The following is a 22,744-nucleotide window of genomic DNA, read 5'->3' as shown; positions in this document are numbered from 1 at the left end:
TGCGGCAAAGCATAACCGACTAGGTTGAAGTCCTCCCCGCCATTGAGGTCGAGGAAGTTCCGTCTTGACGTGGTACTGGTGTCACCACAACGCGTACCCCTCTAGACTCTAGACAAAGAACGCACGTCGAGCGGGCGAGATGGTAAGCCACCGGTGATACCACACCAGTGAAAAGTAATTATAGCCACCAAGCCGATGGGATCGGCATAGACATGTAGCATCGAGCGTAGCGCCCAGCGGAACATGTGCTGCTGTGTAAGAAGTTAAGGGATTGCTATAGGGCAAATCCCATGTGATGACGAGGCAAAGCAAAGGTAACATCGCTGCCTGGAACTGGTCCGAACCATCATGTGGCGCGCGGTACCCCAGAAATCAGAACGTTGTCCCTGCTGGAAGAGGGTCTCTGTGCGGCTGCAGTTCGGTGGATGGGAATGCAGACATGGTGGTTATGGTAACACCGCAGAGGCGTGGATTGGCCTGTTCTAGCCCGTTAGGAGTTCTTTGTTCGATTTGGGGACAGTTGGACAGTTCATATCAACCGTGCGACAAGGGGGAGATGATTGTAACCGTCACATGTAGCGAGCTGACGCCTGCTTAGCTCAAAGAGGCGAGTCCCCCTTTTCCTGTTGCTCTCCAGCCTGTTGCGTCCTACAGCTATAGCCACTCATTATACAGCACCTCGTCTCCCCTGGTGGTAGAAAGGATGAGCTCAAACAACACCAGAGATCAGATTCGAAAGGGTATGTACAGAATTCCTAACGCCTTGTTTCATCCTAATTATAAACGCCTGTGCACCCCATGGGCCCTTTTCGTATAAGTCATGGTAAATGTACGGATCGACCCGATCGCTCCCGGGATTTCCAGAGCACTCAAGACATGAGTTCATCGACATAGGCTCTCTGCTTCGTATCATCGTTCTGCTTCAACATCACAGCAAGGACCTCGATAGGCGGGTTAAGGCCGAGCATATTGGCACGTCTCCAACGCTTTAGTCGAGCGATCCCGATGCATGGCTGCACAGATGGTTAGACAAGGCTCTTTTTGTGATTTGAAAACCAAAAGAAAAGAAGAGAAAAATTGAAAGGGGCTGAGACAATGAAAGAAGATGAACTTACCCCAAACTGACTGGAGAGGTCAAAGAGTCGTAGGATCTTCTCGTGCAACGACAGCTCCCCTTGATGCACTAGGGAGGAGAGAATGGTTAGCCGCTACGACCCCGGTGGCCTGGGGTCACTTGAAACCCACCTCGAGGGGCCCGTCTCTTGGCCTCTTCCTTCTTCCAATACTGTCGTAGGTCCTGCTCTGTGACTTTGAGTGCCTTCTCCTCCTCTTCGGTCAAAGGCTGTTGAATTTCCGTTTGGGCTTGATCCTTCACGGCGATTTCCGCCACATGGGGCTCTGAGGGGGTGGCCGGTGATTCTTCCGGCTCCGAGATCGCATCGTGGGATGGCTTCCCAGGAAGAATAGTGAGGGCATCGAGATCCTTTGATTTCTGGGAGGGGGTGGTGGCTGAGGGCTTGGTGACCCTGGACTTGGAGCCGAATGATAGCGTGGACTGGCCGGAGCGTTGAGCGGCGGTATTGCCACCGCGACGACGAGCAGGAGGCATGTTCGCGGTTGTAGTGAATCGAGAGACCTTTATGAAGATGAGAGACGGAGCAGATATCAGCCTGCGAGCGGGTAAAGGGTGGATTTTCCTTTCGCAGCAGAAGTCGGAGCAGGTCGAAGTATGGTTCTGGCCAAGCTGTGGGCAGTGGAGAATGACGATGTCATCGCTTGTTGCACCGGGCAACGGGGGGTCCGCTCATATACAGTAAGGTGACTGAGAGGAGGTCGTGCAGAAGATCTACTTGGGATCGAGATCTCTACTGGATATAGATGAGGCTCTGACTGCATCAGGAGGATCTACTGAGATAGTTTCATCTGACCAGAGAGAATCGAGGGCGAGTATGGTCGGGGATTACATAATTTGGAGATCGGATCGTGGTGCCTGGCTGCCTGAGTGCCTGAGGACGGCCTCCCTGTCTCTCCCTCGCTTCGACCGCAGCGACAGACCTGCCTGTACGGACTCACCTACAGAGGACAGCCTACGTATGTACGGAGTAAGGGTGGACTGGCACGGTCTAGACGCTCCGAGAATCCCGCCATTTGGGCACTTCCCCCGGCGTGCATTAGTTGGCGACAATCAGTGTTCACGTTGCCTCCCCTCCGTATCAATCTCCATTAATCTCCAGGGTATCTTAGCCGACTGAGCTCCGGATGTGACCGTTGTGATTGGATCCTTTGCATTCTGCAGTGAACAGCAACCGATCGGAATTTCTCATGGCGTGGCTCAAGGTGTCTCAAGGGGGAGGGATATTCCCAGTCTGATGACAACTGGAGAAGAAAGTCTGCAGAATGTATTCCGTAGTGTAGAAACTTGACACCTGCGACAACAACGGCACTAGAGGAATCGACCGTAGTAGATGCATGATGTGGGGAAAATGGCCTCTCGATGGGCGGCGCCAACGAGGTGATTACTGGAGTTAGTCATATGTCCAGAGTCAATCCTCTAGTTGGAATAAGTAGAAGGACAGAAGATACGAAGGATGGAAGGAATCGCGTGCTTTTCTAGCATGAAACGAACGCCGATCGGTGACGACGGAGAGAGAAAGAGAAGGAGAGAGGGCGAGGCTGGCCGTAGTTCCGTAGCCGCTGCGACTCGACCTGCTTCTGCTCTCCTTCACCTCCCCCACATCGGCGGCAATAAACACTTCCTCATTGCGACTTCTGCCCTCCCGTTCGAACGCCTCGTCGTTTCACCAGTCCTGCTCCTACCGCCCTTCTCCAGCTTCCGATCTCTTCTCCCTCCACCCCGCTAGACTCTATCACAAACAGATCGACTGTCTTGTGCGTCAATCGAACTCGTCCGCCTGTTCCTTGTCCGAGTCCGAGGAACTCCCCCCCAGCCGGCCGCTTACCGCACCTGCGCAAGGCTCTCGGCGCAGCGCGATCAAGCGGCAATCGCTCGTCTCCTCCGCTCTCTATGAACTGTCTAAAAGGATCGGGCTCGTCGAGGTTGTTTCCTGCCCGGAGTACCCCCGGAGTGCTTCGCTCTCAACGGCCGCGTGCCCATGGTGGTGCGGGTCCAGCGCTCTCAGCATGGCCGCCTTCGTGCGAGTGTCGGGGCCGCCGAATGGCAATTTTCTGATCGGCTACCCCGGTATATCTGCAACGATGGTGAGTACAATCTTGTTTCGTCTGTTTCGTTGGGGTTTCACGGGGCCCTGCTGCCAGCGAGCTCCCCTGCTGACCGGCGACCTAGCCACGTATTGAAGGGAAAGTCGAGATTCGACCCAGCGTGGGCGTCACCGCCCCTGTCCACGTTTCACTGATCACTATCTCCCTCCATCGTCGCGAGACAATACACCCTTCGGCAGACTCGATGGCGAAGAAACGCCTGGCGCCGCCCAGGAAGGAAATCACGGATACCGTGGGCAAGGAGATGCTTCTGTTCCGCTGTCCGGCGGGGCGAGAATTCGAGGAGGTGATCTCAATGGATCTACCGTTTGTCCTATTCATTCCGTTCGGGCGTGGGGGACCCGATGCTTCGAGACGAGTCCCCCCAGCGAGCTTGCAATTACCCAGTCGCACGGCGGAGACCTACTACGAGATCGTGGTGATGGTGCAGCAAGGGCATTCGGACCAGAGGAAATACTCATTCCCCGTACCTATCACGCGATATGACACGCTGTCCACGTTTGGCATGTACAACCGCCCAGAGTCTGCAGAAAAGGTGAGCGACCACTTGGTTACGCTGGGGATATCGTTGCCGAGATGGTCCTACGGCCCATTGGACCCGGTGAGTGTGTATGTAAAGCTGTCCCCCAACCAGGACTGGATTAGCAAGGCGCGGAAGGTCACCATCAGCAAGATCACCATCGCAATTGATGAAGAGATTATCTACAATCACGAAGGCGACGAACCGCAACGGAAAGTGCGGACGTTGACCAAGAGAACCGAGCCCGTAGGAATGAAGCTACCGCCGTCCGGGTATTTAACAAATCTGGGCCTGGTGTTTCCGGCCAAGGATATGCGAGATGCGGAGGGGATTCTACCCAGAGGGAAAGCGCCCTTTCCAACCTATGCTGTCAGCGGGTTTACAACTACTGCCAGCCTCTATAAGATCGAATACTATCTAATAGTAAAGGTTGGTCTTGTCGCTTCGTGCCTACCTCTTTCCTGCATCGATGACTGACTATGAGCCTTTAGGCGCACCTCGCTTCCGCACGAGACATCATCATTCGCCATCCGATCGTTGTCTGTCCTCTTGACCACGCCGGGTGCAAGGAGGAAATGGAGGCCATTGAGCAGGCGGCTCGAGATGCCGTCCATGTGAACCCTGACAACCCCATGCTGCCTCTGCCCTCGATAGTCCGCCCTGGCGATCACAACGCTCTACGGCATCTGGGCGTGGCCATTGTCGGCAAACAGAAGAAGCCGCTAATCGACTGAAAACATCTTCAAACTCAGCTCGAATGCTCTAATACCCTGATCTTAATCTACCGATCTGTCCTAGCTTGGCTTTTGGACATATGCAATACTCATTCTATATACTGCCCATCTATGGAGGTGACCCTGTGCGCGATCATCACTTCCGATTCCACTCTGCTATCAGATATAGCACAATCATGTCTTTACGAATGCATGGGCCCCGGAGTTCAGCTATTTCTATTTTGGTTGATGCATGGTGTTCCTGATAGCCATCTTTATTTTATGTCATTTTCTTGTTTATGTCTTTAGCTGGCCAGGGAAAACCGGGGGTGTTGGGGTTGGCTTTGCTTAGCTCCAGGATGGAGTGTTTTTTGGGGTCAAAGTGCACTCGATACATGCCCGTGTGGCTCCAGCTGTGTATCCTCATGTTAAATGTGTAAGATTGACAGCTCAAATCTTGAAACCAGCCACCATCCCAATCCGTGGCGACTCAGATCCCGTGAACTCGCGAGAGATGGAGGGAAGAAAGGTGCCACAGCATGAGCAAACCAGTTTAGTATTCAACATTCCCCTCATTTGAGGAGGCAGCGGATCGCCTGAGGGCGAGTAACGGGACGTTGAGTGCGATTGTTGTCCCTTTCCAGTGGTGGCAGGCAGCCAGCATCCAAGCGAACCCAGGATTATGAAGCGCGGCGTCATTCGAGTCTATATGGAATCCTTGTTCTCATCCAGATGCCGCGTTTCCAATCTCCAAGAACCCCAGTGCCAAACTCAGCGTATCTGCATCCACGGCCCGGGCATCGCGGTCCTGCACGTGGTTCATTTTCCGGAGGGTATCTTTGAGGATCTCGAGGATTGTCTGATACTGGGGAGAAGAGGCACCGAATGTGTTTAATGCATTGTGGAGATTCACCGAGATCTGAATATCTGCAATTTAGTGAGGGGTCGCCAATGTATGAAGGAGAACATTTGTGTCACGTACCTGCGAGAGAATCTCGTTGTAGTTGGGGATATTCCCCGTTGAATCAGACATAGTCTGTCAAATATAATGCCCCGAACCAGCAAAAGGTAAATAGTCAACAGGAAGAAAATAGGAGGGAAAGTGACGTGGACGAAATGCGGGCGGAACTGATTTGGTTGATCTGATAAGCTCCGACCGCCGAGATTTTTGTCCATCTTCCTCTCCTCTCTCTGTATCTTTCTCTTTCCCTTCTCAACTCATCCAGCAAATCGACGTGCCCCCCACGTTTGGGGATTCCTTTCAAAATGGCCGACACAGATGAGGCTGCCATTCATCTCCCCTCCAATGACTCCGCGCCACACTTCGAAACCGACCTGTCGGACGAGACCCAGGACTTTCGCATGTTGAACAACATCTCATTGTTAGTCTCTACAATCAACCTGTGTTTGCGACGCTTTGCTCGAGGCCCCACTAGCCTGTGACACCAATTGACATCCATGTAGTCTCACAGACTCGTCCCATGCCACGCTGCCGAAGCGCGGTGAGAAGGATTTCGAACCCAACCCCACCCTCCTCCAGGCCGATGTTCTCGCCGCCTCGCGCGAGGCGATGCACAATGCCCTTGCGCATCCTCGACTTCATAACCCCAAGAATACAGTCGTGGGTTACTACATGCCTGATGGACCCACGCCGCCTCCCTCAGTAGTAGCCACTCCCAAGACGGCGGAGACGACGGCAGAGGATGCGCCCGAACCCAGCGCGTCGCAGGACAACGCGGAGACAAAACCTCAACCGAAGAACGCAGCCGACACGGGGCTGGGAAATGTGTTCCCCGACTCGTGTGTCTGCGTCCCGAACCCCAAGGGCAATCTTTTCAAAACAACCGGCCGGGCGGATCGCTGGAATCGCGTGTGGCTGCTGCCGGAGGAAGCGCTGTATCTCCTGGAACGAGGCAGCTTGGACATCCGATGGCCCGCCTCGTCGGTGGGATGCGACGAGAGTGGTGATACAGAGGAGCCGACGATCCCAATGAGCCTACAGGCCGCCTATGCATGCTTCGTTGCAAGTGGAGGGTTGACTGTCGAGCGGTTCTCCGTCTACACCGGGTTGAAACGCTTGGGTTATTCGGTCTTTCGCGCGCCTGGATGGTACGACGATGCGGAGGAGCCGGCTCCCGCTGAATCGCCTCAGCCACAAGGACCTGGACTGGCCGGCATCTACGAGAGGTTTTTGGATTGGTTTCATAAACCCAACACCACGGCCCTTGGGCCGGTGGCCGGTCTGGGAATCCACCGTAACTATAGTGAGTCGCTCCGTGCTGTGGAAAACTTAGGGTACTGGTACTAAACTCTGCAGAGGACGTCTATCGCAAACTCGCCATCATTCCATGGTATGACCCCGTCGCTCCCAAGACGGAAACGCCGCGTACGTCGGCGCCATTCCGCGTCGTTTTCCACATCTACAAGCCATCCACGGCCTTCCGCAAAACCGCTCCTCCTCCCCCGGATTTTCGCATCGCCGTTGTCGACGCCCGGGAGCAGACGACCATGCCCACAATGGCCCAGATAGGCAGCCTACTTGATAATTCCCCGCTAGAACCCCCCGAAGGTGAGAAGATGAGCCGGGCCCTCTACATGCGTCTACGACAGGGGTACCGCAGCGTCATTCTGGCGGTAGTGGACCAAGGCGTGGTGAGCTATCTCCGAGTTGCCGATGCAGCATTTGGCAAGGAGAAGTTGTATGCATTCGAGGCCCCTCAGGGGAACAAAAAGGGCGGTTTCTCTCGACCCAAACCCAAAGGACGATGAGCTTGGTTGGTACGTTGCGACAGAATTTCGATAACATTCCATCTGAGACCCTGCAGTATAGTGGGACTAGATGAAGAGAAGCATGTCTCTCCTGTATCTGTGAAGGAGACCCTGCCACCATGGAAGAGTGGAGGCAGGACTCAATTGAAGGGAGATGTCGGACTGATCTGCCATCATCTTTAGAAACGTCCGTCCATGGAGCTAGGTCGGATATTTGATGCCAGATGGCTAAGCTTTGCGAAGGGAAGTATAACCGTACTCTCCGTCGGGATCCTTTAGATCATATCCAAGAAAGAGGCATCCGAAGAAGATGACCCGGGACAACCAACGCCATCGGTAGTTCTATACCCTGTAGAATTTATAAATACAACCAGTCCATTCCGTAACTCCAGCCCATAGAGACATATTCGAATGTAATCATAATCCATGCACATCAAATCTAATCAAGTTCCTCAGCTCCTAAATCCAAAAACATTAGCACAGCGCCTATCCAGATCCGTCCACAGCGAAATCTCACCTCAGACGTTACGTATCTAAATAATCCGCTGCCATCAACATCTCCAGACACAGTTCCGGCGGAATATCCATATCCGGCACGTTAGTCTGGTTTTTATTCTTCTCATTGTAGCAGAAATATTCGCAGACTTTCTCTAGGACAATGCCGCTGATATTCTCGAGGACGCAGCGACCCGTTATGGCTTCGGAGAATCGACCTGTACCGTAACCACCAATGGTCAGTCATGGGTCCATTTCAAATTTGAGCCAGAAACCAAGAGGAGCTCTGGGTGCCAGGAACCACAGAAGAAACGAGAACAAGGATCGAGATGGGAGATGCTTACTAGACGGCTCCAACATGCGACGTATCGTCCCCGAAATGCAGGCCGTGCTTCTGGGAATCACAAACTCGAATCCATCGCCTGACACGAGCGTCACGTACTCGGACTGCTGAGAGGATGAAGAAGCCATTCTGGCAGATGAGCGTGTCGGTTTCGTCACGGACCAGGCGGCAGTGGAAGAGCAAAGAGGCGGCGGCGGCGAGAATCGCGTGGGTTTCCCGCAGGTGGTCCGTGCTTAAGCTGGTGACGGAATTCCGCTGCTTCGGCTTCTACTTCTACTTCTTATCATACTTCAACATCACTTTCGGTCTGGATGAGGTATACCTTTTGTGTCACATATCTAATTGGAATTGACTTTGCATTTGATTGAGTCAGTCATTCAATCCCAGCTGTCCAGATATCAACCGATTCTACTACATCCACCCAGCAACATACAATAAACCCTGCATGCACTAAACCTACCCTGAGCTGAACCCCACCACCTACCTACAGAATGAAACAATTCCTCCCCCTCCGCCCTCTTACAAAACCATCCCTCCTCTTCTCCCCAAAAATATCTCTCCCTCTAACCCGACATATCTCATCCACCCCAATAAAAGACAACTACCCCACCACGAAAGGCAGCACGAACCAGCTTTCCGGCCGCACATGCATGATAACAGGCGGCTCCTCAGGGATCGGATACGCCATTGCCGAACGATTCCTCCAAGAAGGCGCAGACCGGGTTATTGTCGTGGGACGGTCTTATGAGCGACTGATCCATGCCGCGACGCGGTTGCAGAGAGCCACGTCTGTTGATGAGGGTCTGAAGCTGCCGGATGGAGAAGTTGGAACTACGAGAGTTCTAGAGGAGGAGCAGCAGAACCAGAAAAGCCCTGCAGAAGCGGTAGAACGGACACCGGGCTCGTTGGTCCCTGCGTCGGATCGAATCAGTCTACTAGTGGGCGATGTATCAGAGGCGAGTAGTTGGGTTCGCGAACTAGAAAAGGCGATGGTATTTCTACCCTCCCTATCGTATCCTTCCTACCCTCAACCGTGCGGACATACTTCCAAAAGGTGAACCTAACACAACACAGCAAAACGTCGACATCCTCGTCAACGCCGCCGGGATCTCCATCTCCAACATCCTCCCAAAGCAGGAACCAGCCGACATCTCAAGAACCCTGCGCACGAACCTCGAAGGCGCGATGTTGACATCGCGCGCACTACTCCGCGCCTCGATCCGCAGTCGTCTCCGGAGGAGGAATGATAGCGATGGTGATGACGGCGCGAGACCCGCGTCGAAATGCATTATTAACATCTCCTCGTTACTGGCAGTGAAAGGGGGGACGGGCGCGGTGCCGTACGCGGCTTCCAAGGCCGGTCTGTTGGGATTGACGAGGTCGTTGAGCGTCGAGGCTGCGAGTTCCCTGAGGGATGTGGTGGTAAGGTCGAATGCGATTGTACCGGGGTATATTGAAACGCCGATGATTGCGGGTAAGTTGTCTTTGCTTGGATTCGACATGAGATGTATTGGTATGCAGGGGATTATTCTGACAGGTTCTAGATTTCAGCGGAAGCGAAACAAACCGGTTGAAAGAGAGCATTCCGTTGCGACGATTTGGCCAGCCTCATGAGATCGCAGATGCGGCGGTGTTTCTGGCCCGTAATGAGTATGCTAATAACTGCGTGCTTAATCTGGACGGGGGATTGAGTGCCGTATAACATAGCTGGCTGTGCCATTGGAGATGAATATACTTGTATAATATTGAATTTCAGATAGCAATTCTATTCGGATCAGACTTCGTGCTCATGACGTATGTTACAAGAAAATTGAACTGAGAACAAAAAGATGAGAAGCAAAAAAAAAGGAATCATCCAACATAACCGACCGACCAGCCCATGGATTCTGGCACCGAAGATTCCTAAAGACGAGAGAGTTTATCATGATAACACCTCCCTTTTAGTCCAAATACTCCTCTAGATCTTGGTATCATTCAGTCGTCGTCGATCAAGATGGCTCCGCTATTTGGCTCCTCGTCTAGAACGATGGGATGTGCTCCGTCGCCGTTTTGTTCGCCTTTTTGTTCGCCGTTGTGTTCGCCATCGGCGACAGACACATTGGCGACTCGTTTGACGCGTTCATCCTCGCCGTTGCTGAGGCCTGCCGTTTCAGCATCACGTTTGCGGCCGGCGCCAGTATGGCCATTCGTTTGCTCTTCAGGAGCAGGCGCGGACTTCTTAGGTTTGCGCGGGATCTCCGGGACATTGACGAGGGAGACGGTCTTCTCCTCATCGGTAGTCTTAGATCTAAGAGTTGGTTAGCAATCGCCGACCGAGGTCAAAAAGAGCTGTCTTACTTTTGGGTAGAGGCGATTAGTTCTAGATTCACGCGAGGCTCCTGATCCTCTTCGTCCATGACCGTGATGAACGTTTCATTGTGAATTCCCATCTCAGACAGTTTCTTGGGAAGGTTGTCTTCCAAGTCTAAATCGTATAAGATTCCCTGCTCGGTGCTGATCGATACCTCCTCTCCGTAGCCAAGTTGTGCTTCGAGGATGTCTTTCACTAGATTACCGACTGTCGCACTATCTGGGTTAAAGATTAGTCTGCCGTGGGCGACAGAGCATACTGGGCAGTTGGGATTTGGCGGTTTCAGTGAGTCGGAGTTGATCGCGCGCGCGCCCGAACGTTCGAGGAAGATCTGGTAGGAGAAGAGTTAATATAGGCTTGAGGCAGTGGAGTCGTTACAGCGCACCATCTTCGCGTTTTCATAGTCATTGTTCAACACTTTCATGGCCTGTAGAACACAAAGACCGGCGGTCATCGCGTTTGTGGTGGCTATCGCAGGAATGATGTTCCCGGCCATTTCTTTATACGATCAGCACGAGCAAAAGACCGGTAGCAGGGGTACACATACGTTTTGTATCGAATTTGGATTTCGAGTCAATCCCAAATATCGTGGCGCGCAGGTTAGCAGTGGCTGTGACGAAATCAAGCGTGTCAACGTCATCCTTGTCAAAGGCTAGAACTGGCTGGGTATCGCCATTCGATGACCCTTGAAGCTCTCTTAAACGTCTACTTAACCGATCCAGGCTGGTATAGTGTTAGTTGAATGTCAATTCATCGAAAGCACGGGAAAGGCACTCCGAACCTGTCTCTGAACACAACAAGATCTTCCGCTACCGACCATACTTTTTGATCGTCATTTGACACAATGGGCTGGATACCGGCGGACTCTTCTTGCAGCTTCTCGAAGTAGAGCGGCATGGGAGGTTCGCGGGTACTCCACATATCCTCCATTCCTCGTAGCCGATCGATGTCGTTTGTGAACACCTTCTCAAATACCCTCTGGGCGAACTCAGGGGATCCCATAGATTGGCGGATTTCGTTGAGCGCTTGGGCTTCTCTCCGGAGATTCGCAATCTCCTCCGCTAAATTAGATCTGGGTTAGCCTCGCTCAGTAGAACCGCAGAAACCAAACCCACCATTATCGTTATCTTCCGTGTTGTCAAGCTCGGGTGTCTCGTCTTCACTGATACCGAAAAGCTCACTGTAGGCGATGCCAATTAGTATAATGCGCCGAACGTAGGAAATGACGAGGGGTGCGCTCACGGGAAGAGGTAACTTTTAGCCCAGACAATGCAATGGATGGGTTGGCTCGGGGTGCTGCGGATAGTGCAAACGGGGAACGACTTGGGTACCTCTTTGGAATTGCAATCGTAGCATTCGGTCACACCCTGTCAGATCATCAGCAATCAACACCAACACCGCAGCCGAAGAAATCCGCAGTCCGCGACTAGGCAATCCTACCTTCTTGATCACTTGCACCTGCCCGTTGAATCCCGTCGTCCCGCTCTCGATCAACGGCACATCCGCAGCCAGGCACATTCGGTTGACATGACGACGAGCATCGAGGTTATCTAGCGCGTTGAAAACGATCTTGAACTGCCCGAACCAGTCGACGTTGAATCTGCTGTCCTTTATGTTCGCATGATAGGCTTCCAGCGTCGCTTTTGGGTTGAATTTCTGTGCGACATCCTTCGCAACCTGTATCGCATCCAGTCATGTCAGATCATTGCCAGGTAGAACCAACATGGGGTGTCGATATTGGAGCTATCCGGAGGGGAAGACAAGTTGTAGTGTAGGGCGGAGGGCCGGGAGGTTACATACCAATGCCTTGGACTTTGAAATGTGTTCGGAGCGAAAGAGGAATTGGCGGTTCAAGTTGCTCAGGTCTATCGTGTCCAGGTCGATAATGTGAATTTCGCCGAAGCCGGAGAGCAGTAGGTTTTTCAAGAGTTCGCAACCGATGCCACCGGCACCAACGAGAAGAACGCGCGACTATCATTTTCGCAGGAGTCAGCACAAGAAGGAAGATAGTTATGACCCACGGGACATCGAAAGGCCCGATGCTTGAGCGGTGCGGAGCAGGATGGGAGGTGAGGTACCTCTTTGATGCGCCTAGACAAGGTCCCGAGGGAGCGCTGCGAATAAGTGTCCCGCGCCATGGTTGCGCGACAGTGCACGGAGAATGAAATGAGAGATTCCAGGCGTCAGAGTGGATTGAAAGGCATCGCCAAGGGAGCGACGCAGAGAGTGGAGGAGGAATTGGAGGGGGGAAGGGGACAGGAGCGAAGAAGGAGTGTGGGGAGGGAAGTGAATGGCAGGCAAGCTGAAGGGCGATGAGAAGGTCCGCCGGAAGTGACTGCAATGACGACAGCAATCGCCCGCTTGCAAAATGGCCTTTGTTCCGTCGGACGGGCCCGACTGCTCTTTCCCGTGTTGTTTTCACAATGAAGTTTTACATGGCCAAACTCACATCTTAGACAGTAACTCTCATTAAGTTCATTCTGTCACCCTGAGTCCCCACGAGAGGCAATCGCATTTGCCCTCTGTTATTCTCATCCCGGACTAGGAACTATCCATACTAAGACCCCGGTCTCTACTGGCGGAATTCACTCACTAAGACATCAATCCTAATTCCCCCTCTTGATCCTACGGCAACTACGGAGGGGACTGGACAGATCAGATGCTGGATAGAAGAGCTTCACACCTTTCAGTCCTGCAACTCCCCGTCCGGATGCTGCAGGGTCACGTGGGAGAGACCCGGCTGAGGTCAGCATGTTTGCACCTGTTTGCATTGCTGCCTGGATCCAGGCTGCCACTGGTCAGTGTTTCACTGTTTACTCCCAGGAACTTTCTAGAAAAGGTGGATGTTGGAGAGTCTCTACGGGGCAGAGTAACCCGAGAATGGCAGGCCCTGTCTCTCTTCACGTGGATCCTCTAGAATCACACGAATGACGGGCAAGCCGAGCAGAACTAGCGGTGCTTGTTCTTTGGTTGGACCCTTTTTAAGGCACTGAAGGACTGGACCAAAAGGGGAGAGAGGCAAAAACTAACAGAAAAAAAGAAATTAAATTCAGGATGACTAAGACGATAAGGAGTCACCAGTTATCGATAACACTTTTATCCATCATTTTTTAGTTGCCCTCATTGTTCTTTCCCTTGGTGCCTCCTTTTGGGCTCGTCCACAGTACTGTACAGGCTGGACAGCAGACGCACCCCCGACACTTCTTTACCTTCCCTCACTCCGTAGGTTAGTACTTAGTACGGAGTAGGTGAAATTGGACGATCGTTCTTTGGGTCAACGACAAACCGTTCCTCTCTGGTGCCTGACGTGGAGAACTCCATGCGCTAATTGAGCCATTCTTTGCTCGCTCCATTTTCCCTTTTCCTCTTCTTAAGTGGGCATTTCTCCATCGGTTTTCAACCTTTCTCCCGCTTAAGTCTCAGTCATTCAGCGCTTTTTGAATTTGTGTTGAGTTTCCGATATCAATCCCGCACCCAACATGTCAGACGACGAAGCCGATCCCGAGTTGCTCGCGCTCCTGCGCAAATCCCTCGGCTTGGATGGGGGTCCGGCAAACCCTCTGGCAGCCGAGACTAAGGTTCTAGAGAATGCGCAATATGTTTTCGACAATGCCATCGACGTCGCCCTGATCCCGTCCAACGTCAAGGCCGCTGCCGAAATGATATGGCGCCAGATGCAGAAGAAAGGTTACTCCACGCAAACGTGGTCGGAACATGAATTGCATCCCAAGACCAAGGACGAGGCCACCGTCGATTTCGTCTTCACCATGGACCTGCTCAATTTCAGTTTCTGGTCTGAGTTGCCGAGTGAGAAACGCTTCGCCATTGAGTATCGCGGACGGAAATGGACCGGCTACTGGAGTTTAGTTGCTGCTCTGCAGAGAGCCCTGGAGGAAGGTAGGCATCTTGCTGTCAAACCCCATGGTGTCAGATGAACGTCGATATTAAGATTCGCAGGGATCCCAATTACGACCCCGGAATTTTGGGCCAACGAGGATGAATGCACCGAGGAATTGCTCAGGCATGTCTTCAGGTCTGCAACCGACGAGGAAATCCCTTTGCTCAAGGAGCGACTCGAGTGTCTGCAGGAGGCCGGACGTATCTTGTGCAAGGTATGTTCAGACTCTTTCTGCTACGATCATCATGTGAATGCAACCCTGACAATCTTTAGGACTTTGATGGAAGCTTCTTGAACTGTATATACAGCTCCAGCCGCTCTGCCCCGGCTCTCGTGAACCTTCTGGCGGAGAACTTTCCTTGCTTTCGTGACGAGACCAGCTTCCAGGGGCGGAGGGTCCGTCTGTACAAGCGCGCGCAGATCCTCATCGCCGATTTGTGGGCTTGCTTCAATGGCGAAGGATTCGGTGAATTCCACGATATCGATAAAATCACCATGTTTGCCGGTATGTTACTCTAAGTGCAAACCAATTCCCCACCATAGTTTTCACCACTGACAATTATAGACTATCGGATCCCTCAAATGCTGCACCAGCTGGGGTGTCTCAGATACTCGCCTCCTCTCGAGAGCCACATCCGCAGCCAAAAGATGATCCCCAGTGGGTCGACATGGGAAGTGGAATTGCGCGCAACGAGCATCTGGTGCGTCGAGCTAATCCGACGAGAGATCGAACTGCGTCATCCAGAGGCCAAAGAATTGCTGGTCCCCGCCCCGGTCCATGACAGCAAGTCAGATGGTCCTTCTCAGTATCTAGAGACCCCTGATATGAGGGCCGAACAAGAGAAATGCAGTACTCAGAAACGTCGTCAGAAGAGTGTGCACGAGATCAAGGGCCCGGGCCTCAACGCCATTTTCATAGATTTCTTCCTTTACGACACGATGAAAGAGTTGGAAAGCGATGGACAGGAGTCGATTCCTCATCACCGAACCCGGAGTATCTGGTACTAAAAGCTAGACCCTAGATCCTTTCCTCCTTTTCTCTTGGTCACTTATACCCTTATTGCTTCTTGTTTGAATCTGTGGATAAATCGCTTGCGTCTTATTGCATTGGGAGGTTTTATAGACAGTGATACCTATTTTTGCTTCTGCGCGCTGGTAGCAGCAACAACCTTCTTGGATATGGAAGTCTCGCTTTAGATCGAGTTTTCGCTTTTTTCTATCTCTGGCAGCTAGACTCAAAACGTATTTAGAAATACAACGATAGATCTTGGACTCTATAATCGTTTTGGCGTTCTAAGGGTATCACAATTAATTCCTGATGAGGTCCTCCATCAACTCCACTATTCATGGTCCAATACTCTAGGCTATGCCTTGCAGAGCTCTCAAGCAACAGGCTGAGCAGTTCGCTCCATCTGCTTGATTCTCGCCATGACCTCCGCCTTCCACTCAACATAATCCTCCCTGCGATCCTCACTCAGATAATCCACCCGATCCTGCATCATGGTCCCCAGACCAGGCAGCAATCCGCCCCTCCCATTATCCTTCGAAAAGAGCGACGTACGGCTCTTCCCCATCATCTTCGGCCGTTTCCCATCCCTCAACGCCCCATCGTCCTCATCGGCACCGACATCCGATAGATACGCCTCGTCACCATCCAACTCGCCAGCCTGCGGGATATTCTCGAACCACTCCTTCCCGTTCGCCCAGCTCTGCTCCATGATCAGCGCAATCCACTGATCCACGTCGTCGCGATGTCTCCTCTCCGACGTAGGCAGCCCGAGACTCGTCAGCGCAGCCTGTCGCATCTCCGAGAACGTCTTCTTGTCCATTTTGCGCGTCTCCTCGCCGGACGCGGTCTCGGTCGGGCCCGGGGTTCGTCGCCGGGCAAGGACCAAGAAGTAAACGGCCACGATCAGAGCCTGGACGAGCTCTTTGAAATCTTCGTCTTCGTCTTTGTCTTTCGCGAGGATGACCGGTTCCACGAACTCGAGCATTTCTTCATCGAGCTCCTCCCCGTCTTCTTCGCCCTCATTGTTGCCCGAGACTTTGGACACGAAGTACAGAATGGACGAAACACCCGCAAAGACATGTGGCGGGAGCGTGCGCGATATCGGTGGTCGAGACCAGGTGCTCGTTCGGGGTGCGGGCGTAGAAAGCGTCTTACAGACGTTGCGAATAGAATTCATCACCCAAGCCGGCGCATCAGGGATAATTGAAGCGCCGGAGATACCATTGGGGCGGAAATTGGCCAATGTGCGAGGAGTGCGCGAGGCGGAGGGGCTCTCCGGCCGGGTTGTTGACCGCTTCAAGGGCGTGGATTTGCTGGGGGTATTTTGGAGGGCGCGCGGCGTGGCGGCTGCTGCTTTCGATGGTGTTCGGGTTGGTCGGGACTCTTTTGTCGGCGTGGACGGGGTAGAGCCCGCTCGCGAGGGAGTTCCTGGGGCTGAGCCGCTTGCTGGACGCTTGGTTCCGGCGGTGCTGGATGTGAGGGAGCGATCGAGGAAGGAGTAGAGCTTTCTATATGCGCGTGGAGGACATGGTGGATGGCCGAGTAAGGGAGGTAGTTTGAGGGCTCTGCTCAGCCTGCATTTGGAAACAGAATTGGTCAGTATGCCTGGTCACCGGTAGAGGTTTGAAGTTCGTAGATCGGCTGGAGAATATACCTTTTACACGCAATCTCAGCGCAGGCATAAGGCCGTGCGATTTCTTCCTCCGGCTTGAGACTACTAGATAAGCTTCGCGATTGCGCAACAAGCGAAAGAGCCAAGCTGAGCAACTCCGGGGGAATATCATTTGCATGGGTGGGCACCAGTATGCCCAGAGCCTGCTCGACAGGTCTGTTATTCATGCTGGGCTGGTCGGATGTGGATCGTGAAGGAATGGCTGGTTTGTGGTTCATTCTATCCTCGTTCGTTGCTATATCGACGCATGTCATGTGACCGGCGGATTTGCTTCCGCGACGTCAGTCGAGGGAAGCTTCATGTCTGTCTTTCTTCGTCCTTTCTACTTCGCTATCACGAGCACTACGAAATACAATTCATCATGTCTGTTACTGTGAGTATCCGAAGTTCCCTACATTACTGTTATCGCCACACACGGCGAAATCCTTGCTAATCGTACCCCGCAATGTCCAGCTTCACACCACACACGGCGACGTGAAAGTCGAGCTTTTCTGCGAAGCCGTACCCAAAACGACAGAGGTACGTAGTTCTCTCTACATAACCCTTCACTCCGGCCTTGCTGCCGAGATAACAAATACCACCTGCAACCCAAGCGAATGATACAATACTGACCTCCCTCCCCGCAGAACTTCATCGCCCTCTGCGCCAGCGGCGCATACAACGACACACCCTTCCACCGAATGATGCCCGGCTTCATGATCCAAGGCGGCGACATATCTCTCGGACCCGCAGGATCCTCCTCCTCCACCAACAACACAAAATCCATGCTTCCGTTCGACGACATCCCGAAAGGCGGAACGTCAGTCAACCACCCTGGCGCCCTGAACCAAGAAATTCACCTCCCGGCCCTGCGACACAACACGCGCGGGATCCTCTCGATGGCGTCGCGGCCCGTCAAGGACCGCACGGCGCCTGGATCGCAGGGCGCGACGGGGGCGACGATCAACGGGAGTCAGTTCTTCATTACGTTTGCGGCGGCGCCGCATCTGGATGGCGCGAGTACGGTGTTCGGGAAGGTGTTGAATTTGACGGCGCAGGATGAGGGCGGGGATGTGTTGTCGAGTCTGGAGAAGGCGAATGTCAAGGTGGATAAGAAGGGGAGGGTGGTGCAGCCGAAGGAGGGGGAGACGGAGTATGAGCCGCTTCGGATCAATAAGGTGACGATTCATGCGAATCCGTTTGCGAAGTGAAGACGAGGGTTGAGTGGAGTTGAACGCCGATTTGTTCATCTGGTAGCATTGCTATTAGGTGAGGGAGTGGCCCTGGAATTGGTCCTACGGTGGGATAGAAATAATCAGCAGCACGGAAGCGTGATGATATTGCTGCAACCGCGACCGGTCCAGCGAGAAGACGAGAGAGCATCTGCGTGTGATGCATATCCTCGAAGCACCATCGACAGTTGAGTCTTTCATGTTGGACCAACGCGGCATCCAAAGCATCACTGGGACATATCTCCCGCTGCGTTGTTGCAAGAGGCCACCATACCATCTTAAGGGGTGGCTTTTTTGGCTTAGTATCGAGGGCTACTATGACTTGGAAGGCAGACCGAATGTACGAGTCTTGACCGAACTACCTGCCAATATAATGACCTTTTCATGAACCAGAACCTCCATGGTTTCAAGCCATGTCAGCAACTGCGTAAAGATCATATTAGATTATGAATGATAGGCTATTTCCAACTACTCAGATTCGTGAAATGGACGACAGACCATAATTTGAGAAGAACAGAATATGCTTGATCTCACAACGAACCTCTTGATTCTAAGCATGTTAGCACAAAAAAGAAACCAGTCTTAAACAATCCGTTCATTTCTTTAAACTTTTTCCAACCGTCCCATGAAATAAATGCAAATCAGAATACATTCAACCCCGACCTCACCCTCTAAAACACACCATATCTGCATCGGATATCTAGAAACGTAAAACAACTCAAACACATTCGGTAGGTAGAACCACCATGTATGCACAGGACGTTATAGTATGAACAAAATAAAAGAGAAACTAATCATGCACGTCATAAAAAGGGAAAGATAAAACCTCGGGGTATAGTTATATCAATCACGACTTCTGCTCGGCGTTCTCAGCGGCAGGCTCGTCCTTTTTCTCGGTGTCAGCCTCGTAGCCCTCGACCTTCATGTCCTTGAGACCCAGGTCCTCCTCTTCCTCATCGGTTCGGGTGTATTCCTCGATCGTGATCTTGGGGTCCACGGCAGGTGCGCACAGGTCCTGAACGTAGCTGTTGGCCATTGGGTCTTCCATGGTCATGACGAACTTCAGGTCTCCCTTGATGGCGGCATCGAGACGGTTGAAGAAGCGCTCCCACTTCTCCTTGTCGGAAGCGGCCATACTGTCACCGCCGCTGCCGGCAGTGTCGTCGATGTCGAAGATCTGACCGCGCAGCTGGTCGCGGATCTCGGTGAGGAGACCCTCGACGGTAGTGAAACGACCACCCAGAGTACCGGGCTGCACCGAGACCTCAAGTTCGTCACTGTGCAGGGCGCAGGTGTCGGACTTGAGGATATCACGAGAAAGATCCACCTCGTCCTCGACCTTGAGAGTGATGCGCTTGCCCTTGTCGGGAACCTCACCACCAGTCTTGACCTCGCTAGTACGGTATCCGCAGTGGTCGCAGACAGTACCCCAGATGAAGACCTCCTTGAAGTAGGGGATGTTGATCTTCTTCATGTTGACGAAGCAAGGCTTGTTGCAGCCAGGACATTCGGCGGGCAGGCTGTACACCTGTCCATCGACAATCTCGGAGTCGTCGATGCTGTCGGCGCTCTCCAGGGTCTTGCCCTCGGTCTTGACGGCATTGGGGTCACCCGCGATTCCAAGCTCTTCGTTCTGCTCGTGGGTACGGGGGTAGTCGCGGCGGCGGTAGTTGGTTCCGTCGTTGGGAGAAGGCGCAATCCACGAGTTACCGGTAGGGTCGTCCAGGGACACGGTGAAGGGGTATCCCTCTCTGTCGAGGATCTTCTTCAGGTTGTCGATAATGGGCTGGAGAGCGTCGTGCAGTTCAGGCGCCTGCGTCTTCCGCAGCGGCTGCTCGCTGGAGAGGGACTCGTGAATGCGCTGAATGACACCCTCAACCGTCGTCAACTGACTCTCGCCCTTGGGCATTTCAATGCCCAGCGACTCAACCTTGAAGATCGACACATCGCTTCGGATGACCTGGCGCTGAAGATCGTTCTCGTTTTGCACGTCCAGGGTGTACTTGGATCCCTGCTCTTGAATCTGACCGGCAGACTTGACGGAGTTGTCCTTGAAATGGCAGTGTTCGCACTCAAAAGACTCCAGGATGATGTCACGGAAGAAGGGCACGCGGAGGAGTAAAAGTCTGGTAGTTCCCTGCGCGAGCTGTGAGCTTTTCTTTTCTTTTTCACTTGACTTATCGCAGACCAACAGACAGCAAAGACTTACATTCTCATGGCAGTTCATGCAAAGACTCTCCACCTGCATCACACCAGTGTCCTCATCGCGCTCCACCAAGTCACCGGGCTTCTGGAACTGCGACTCGACGTTCGATTCTGTCGACATTGTGAAAAGTTTGGGGGGTGTTGTTTAAAAGAAGTATTGGACAGTGTCACGGGATCAAAAAGAGTTGAGAAAAAAATTATTGCAGCTAGAAATGAACCGGGGAAATGTGAAGCGATGCGACAAGATAAAATGAAAAGAAACTCAGAAAAAAAATTATGGACAGTAATCGCCGGAACGTTCCTTGCCCTTCCACTATCGCCGCGGCGGGGCAATTTTTTTTGGAGGGGCAGCCGCGGCATTAGTCAGCCCTAGAATGAGATGTCTCCGAGCAGGTACTCAGGCACTACAATTGTTCATCTTGTTCATGTGTTCCAATGTGTTCCAGTTCTAATGACTGCGAATGCTGTTTATTTATTAAAAGCCACAGAAAGCCACACAGCTCCAGAATGCCGCAGGGAAAAGACTACCACCCAAAATCCGTTTGCAAAGATGACCAATAATTTCGCAGCACCGGAATCAGTTGTCCTTCCGAGTAGTTAGCTATGTCATTTGAATTCGAGATCGGGGACACTTATAAGAAAAAAAGGGGCCGTTTCCTCCGAGAAGGAAACGGCAGTTGATGAGTCGATACCAGTCCAGACGTCCGGCTCCGATAACACAAGGCCCACAACGACCACTCTCCTGAAGATTGGAGCTGATGTATACTCTCTTCGTGATCCATTCGACCGGTCCATGAATGCACGCAGATATGTGGATCCCACTACCGATAGCTATAAGGCAGCAGAAAACATCGCAGACAAGCCTAAGCTTTGATCACTCTGGAGAGGTCCCACAAAGCTCACTGCTGCCTATACCGCCGAACACGGGTCATAGCAGGGACATGCTTATCATCAAAGGACAGGCATCGATCTTCACACGGTGAGGAGAGCAACCTTGAACAGCCGAATCGCAACAACGTTGGTTCTCCGAGGCTGGTTCCCGATAGATCCATGAGGGGGCAAGGAGAATAGGTCGTCGTAAACCACCGAGAATCAAAAGTCGAACGGCCAGGATCAAGATAACGACCCAAGAACTTAGCATCAGCAATCGGGGTCTCACGTTTCTTTGCAGGACAGGATCTCATTGTTCCGAAACAGACTCGGTCGGATGACTTGAAGCAAAATTTCCATCTCCCAACCTTCCATCAACACGCCGTCCGAATCATCAAAATAGCGTATCACAATCGCATGACCCGAACCCCTTGTGTGTAGTACAGTACCCCCAGGGACAAGATTTTGTTTCCTCTCCGCACCAGGAGGCTTTGGAGGGCATGGTTGAAGCGGACAAATAACATCCATAAAAACCGCTTCTTTCTCTATGAGAGGGACGACAAAATGCCGCCGTGATCGGCGCCCATCGATCTATTCGCAATCTACATCGCAAAGAGATGGTTGACACGGACGATCAGGATCTCCAATCGGAGCACAAATCGATGGCTGGTGCCGTGTTTGCGGGACCCCTAGCCTCCAACTGGAACGAATAAACCGCAGATCAGGAGTTAGAGAATAGGTACGAGTTGCCCAGGAAACTCGAGGTTGGGAACATGTACGAGACGTTAGAGCTCTGTAGATGGGAGATGGATAACAACAGCCGCGTAACAGGTAAGTAATTGCACATTATTTATTGATCAATGCCCGGAAGGTGACAATAAGCCGAAAGGTTTTGGTGATATTGCATAGGCAGCAATCACTGGCCAAAGACCATTCCGCACAACATGTCAATGCATCTCGCTACATCTCTTAATTTAAACAATGCCTGGGCATTGAGTATGAAGAAGATGATCCGACGAGTGGATGCATTGCACATGCTGGCTTTATGGCCGCGTGTAGGCAATCGCCCGAGGACGATATTATTGACTTCGAATTGATCAAATTGTAATGTGCAATGGATCATACCAGCAACTGTGTCTCCATTGGTACCATCTGGGTGCCTGACATGTTCCACCTATTCTCGCTCCCAATGCTCCGGGTCTTCAGGCCTAGGGAAATCCATCCGTTGTGATCAGCGTGTGGATCCAGCATAGGTGAACCGACGCGCGTTTCAAAAGAAACTTCAAGACGCATGGTAAACCGTCTTTTGTTGCCTGGGACAGGCTCTGGACATCGGAACCCTTTCATCTGCTCGAATCTGGATAGAATCGTCTCGACTGTTCGGTATTTCCGCCACGCAAAACCGTGAAACTATCGACCGACTGGGTTACATTAGGGTTAAACTCCCAA

The 22,744-nt window shown here is 52.5% G+C and overlaps 11 protein-coding genes across 11 annotated transcripts; 5 read left to right on the top strand and 6 right to left on the bottom strand.

Annotated features, from left to right (window-relative positions):
• Positions 1 to 869: 869 nt before the first annotated feature.
• On the bottom strand, positions 870 to 1,609 carry LDX57_002763 (putative DNA polymerase delta subunit 4; the record flags this gene model as incomplete). The annotated part of the gene is made up of 3 exons (XM_046084412.1): positions 870 to 1,013; positions 1,116 to 1,183; positions 1,246 to 1,609. The coding sequence occupies 3 exons, from the start codon at positions 1,607 to 1,609 to the stop codon at positions 870 to 872; spliced, it is 576 nt and encodes a 191-aa protein (XP_045940375.1).
• Positions 1,610 to 3,141: 1,532 nt separating this feature from the next.
• LDX57_002762 (arrestin C-terminal domain-containing protein) lies at positions 3,142 to 4,494 on the top strand (the record flags this gene model as incomplete). Its single annotated transcript, XM_046084411.1, has 3 exons — positions 3,142 to 3,219; positions 3,305 to 4,189; positions 4,252 to 4,494. The coding sequence occupies 3 exons, from the start codon at positions 3,142 to 3,144 to the stop codon at positions 4,492 to 4,494; spliced, it is 1,206 nt and encodes a 401-aa protein (XP_045940374.1).
• Positions 4,495 to 5,197: 703 nt separating this feature from the next.
• Positions 5,198 to 5,506, bottom strand: LDX57_002761 (uncharacterized protein; the record flags this gene model as incomplete). The annotated part of the gene is made up of 2 exons (XM_046084410.1): positions 5,198 to 5,392; positions 5,456 to 5,506. 2 exons carry the CDS (start codon positions 5,504 to 5,506, stop codon positions 5,198 to 5,200), a joined length of 246 nt encoding a protein of 81 aa, XP_045940373.1.
• A 233-nt stretch (positions 5,507 to 5,739) lies between these two features.
• On the top strand, positions 5,740 to 7,242 carry SEN54 (tRNA-splicing endonuclease subunit SEN54 family protein; the record flags this gene model as incomplete). The annotated part of the gene is made up of 3 exons (XM_046084409.1): positions 5,740 to 5,855; positions 5,938 to 6,737; positions 6,791 to 7,242. The coding sequence occupies 3 exons, from the start codon at positions 5,740 to 5,742 to the stop codon at positions 7,240 to 7,242; spliced, it is 1,368 nt and encodes a 455-aa protein (XP_045940372.1).
• A 456-nt stretch (positions 7,243 to 7,698) lies between these two features.
• Positions 7,699 to 8,272, bottom strand: ELC1 (elongin C). The gene is made up of 2 exons (XM_046084408.1): positions 8,082 to 8,272; positions 7,699 to 7,955 (listed from the first exon to the last, which is right to left on the bottom strand). Exons 1-2 carry the CDS (start codon positions 8,206 to 8,208, stop codon positions 7,768 to 7,770), a joined length of 315 nt encoding a protein of 104 aa, XP_045940371.1. The 5' UTR covers positions 8,209 to 8,272; the 3' UTR covers positions 7,699 to 7,767.
• A 458-nt stretch (positions 8,273 to 8,730) lies between these two features.
• On the top strand, positions 8,731 to 9,782 carry LDX57_002758 (SDR family NAD(P)-dependent oxidoreductase; the record flags this gene model as incomplete). The annotated part of the gene is made up of 3 exons (XM_046084407.1): positions 8,731 to 9,072; positions 9,155 to 9,554; positions 9,625 to 9,782. 3 exons carry the CDS (start codon positions 8,731 to 8,733, stop codon positions 9,780 to 9,782), a joined length of 900 nt encoding a protein of 299 aa, XP_045940370.1.
• Positions 9,783 to 10,054: 272 nt separating this feature from the next.
• Positions 10,055 to 12,568, bottom strand: UBA2 (E1 ubiquitin-activating protein ubaB; the record flags this gene model as incomplete). Its single annotated transcript, XM_046084406.1, has 10 exons — positions 10,055 to 10,367; positions 10,418 to 10,761; positions 10,816 to 10,928; positions 10,978 to 11,153; positions 11,212 to 11,491; positions 11,546 to 11,610; positions 11,673 to 11,797; positions 11,871 to 12,107; positions 12,231 to 12,401; positions 12,509 to 12,568. 10 exons carry the CDS (start codon positions 12,566 to 12,568, stop codon positions 10,055 to 10,057), a joined length of 1,884 nt encoding a protein of 627 aa, XP_045940369.1.
• A 1,341-nt stretch (positions 12,569 to 13,909) lies between these two features.
• Positions 13,910 to 15,336, top strand: LDX57_002756 (queuosine 5'-phosphate N-glycosylase/hydrolase; the record flags this gene model as incomplete). Its single annotated transcript, XM_046084405.1, has 4 exons — positions 13,910 to 14,327; positions 14,388 to 14,542; positions 14,602 to 14,833; positions 14,894 to 15,336. The coding sequence occupies 4 exons, from the start codon at positions 13,910 to 13,912 to the stop codon at positions 15,334 to 15,336; spliced, it is 1,248 nt and encodes a 415-aa protein (XP_045940368.1).
• A 374-nt stretch (positions 15,337 to 15,710) lies between these two features.
• LDX57_002755 (uncharacterized protein) lies at positions 15,711 to 17,176 on the bottom strand (the record flags this gene model as incomplete). Its single annotated transcript, XM_046084404.1, has 2 exons — positions 15,711 to 16,911; positions 16,992 to 17,176. The coding sequence occupies 2 exons, from the start codon at positions 17,174 to 17,176 to the stop codon at positions 15,711 to 15,713; spliced, it is 1,386 nt and encodes a 461-aa protein (XP_045940367.1).
• Positions 17,177 to 17,370: 194 nt separating this feature from the next.
• On the top strand, positions 17,371 to 18,199 carry cyp5 (putative peptidyl-prolyl cis-trans isomerase; the record flags this gene model as incomplete). Its single annotated transcript, XM_046084403.1, has 3 exons — positions 17,371 to 17,382; positions 17,463 to 17,528; positions 17,636 to 18,199. 3 exons carry the CDS (start codon positions 17,371 to 17,373, stop codon positions 18,197 to 18,199), a joined length of 642 nt encoding a protein of 213 aa, XP_045940366.1.
• Positions 18,200 to 19,067: 868 nt separating this feature from the next.
• zpr1 (zinc finger-containing protein ZPR1) lies at positions 19,068 to 20,546 on the bottom strand (the record flags this gene model as incomplete). Its single annotated transcript, XM_046084402.1, has 2 exons — positions 19,068 to 20,357; positions 20,430 to 20,546. The coding sequence occupies 2 exons, from the start codon at positions 20,544 to 20,546 to the stop codon at positions 19,068 to 19,070; spliced, it is 1,407 nt and encodes a 468-aa protein (XP_045940365.1).
• Positions 20,547 to 22,744: the final 2,198 nt, after the last annotated feature.

This window comes from Aspergillus melleus (genome assembly GCF_016097325.1).
Source record: "Aspergillus melleus strain CBS 546.65 chromosome Unknown contig1, whole genome shotgun sequence".
NCBI lineage: Eukaryota > Fungi > Ascomycota > Eurotiomycetes > Eurotiales > Aspergillaceae > Aspergillus > Aspergillus melleus.
This window is presented reverse-complemented; position numbering and strand designations above follow the sequence as displayed.

What these genes read in the sequence shown, in the direction of transcription:
- ELC1 (XM_046084408.1), bottom strand. Translation starts at nt 8,208, where the DNA reads ATGGCTTCTTCATCCTCTCAGCAGTCCGAGTACGTGACGCTCGTGTCA. An exon ending in TCGCATGTTGGAGCCGTCTA is followed by an intron (nt 7,956 to 8,081) that starts GTAAGCATCTCC and finishes GTTACGGTACAG; the next exon opens with GTCGATTCTCCGAAGCCATA.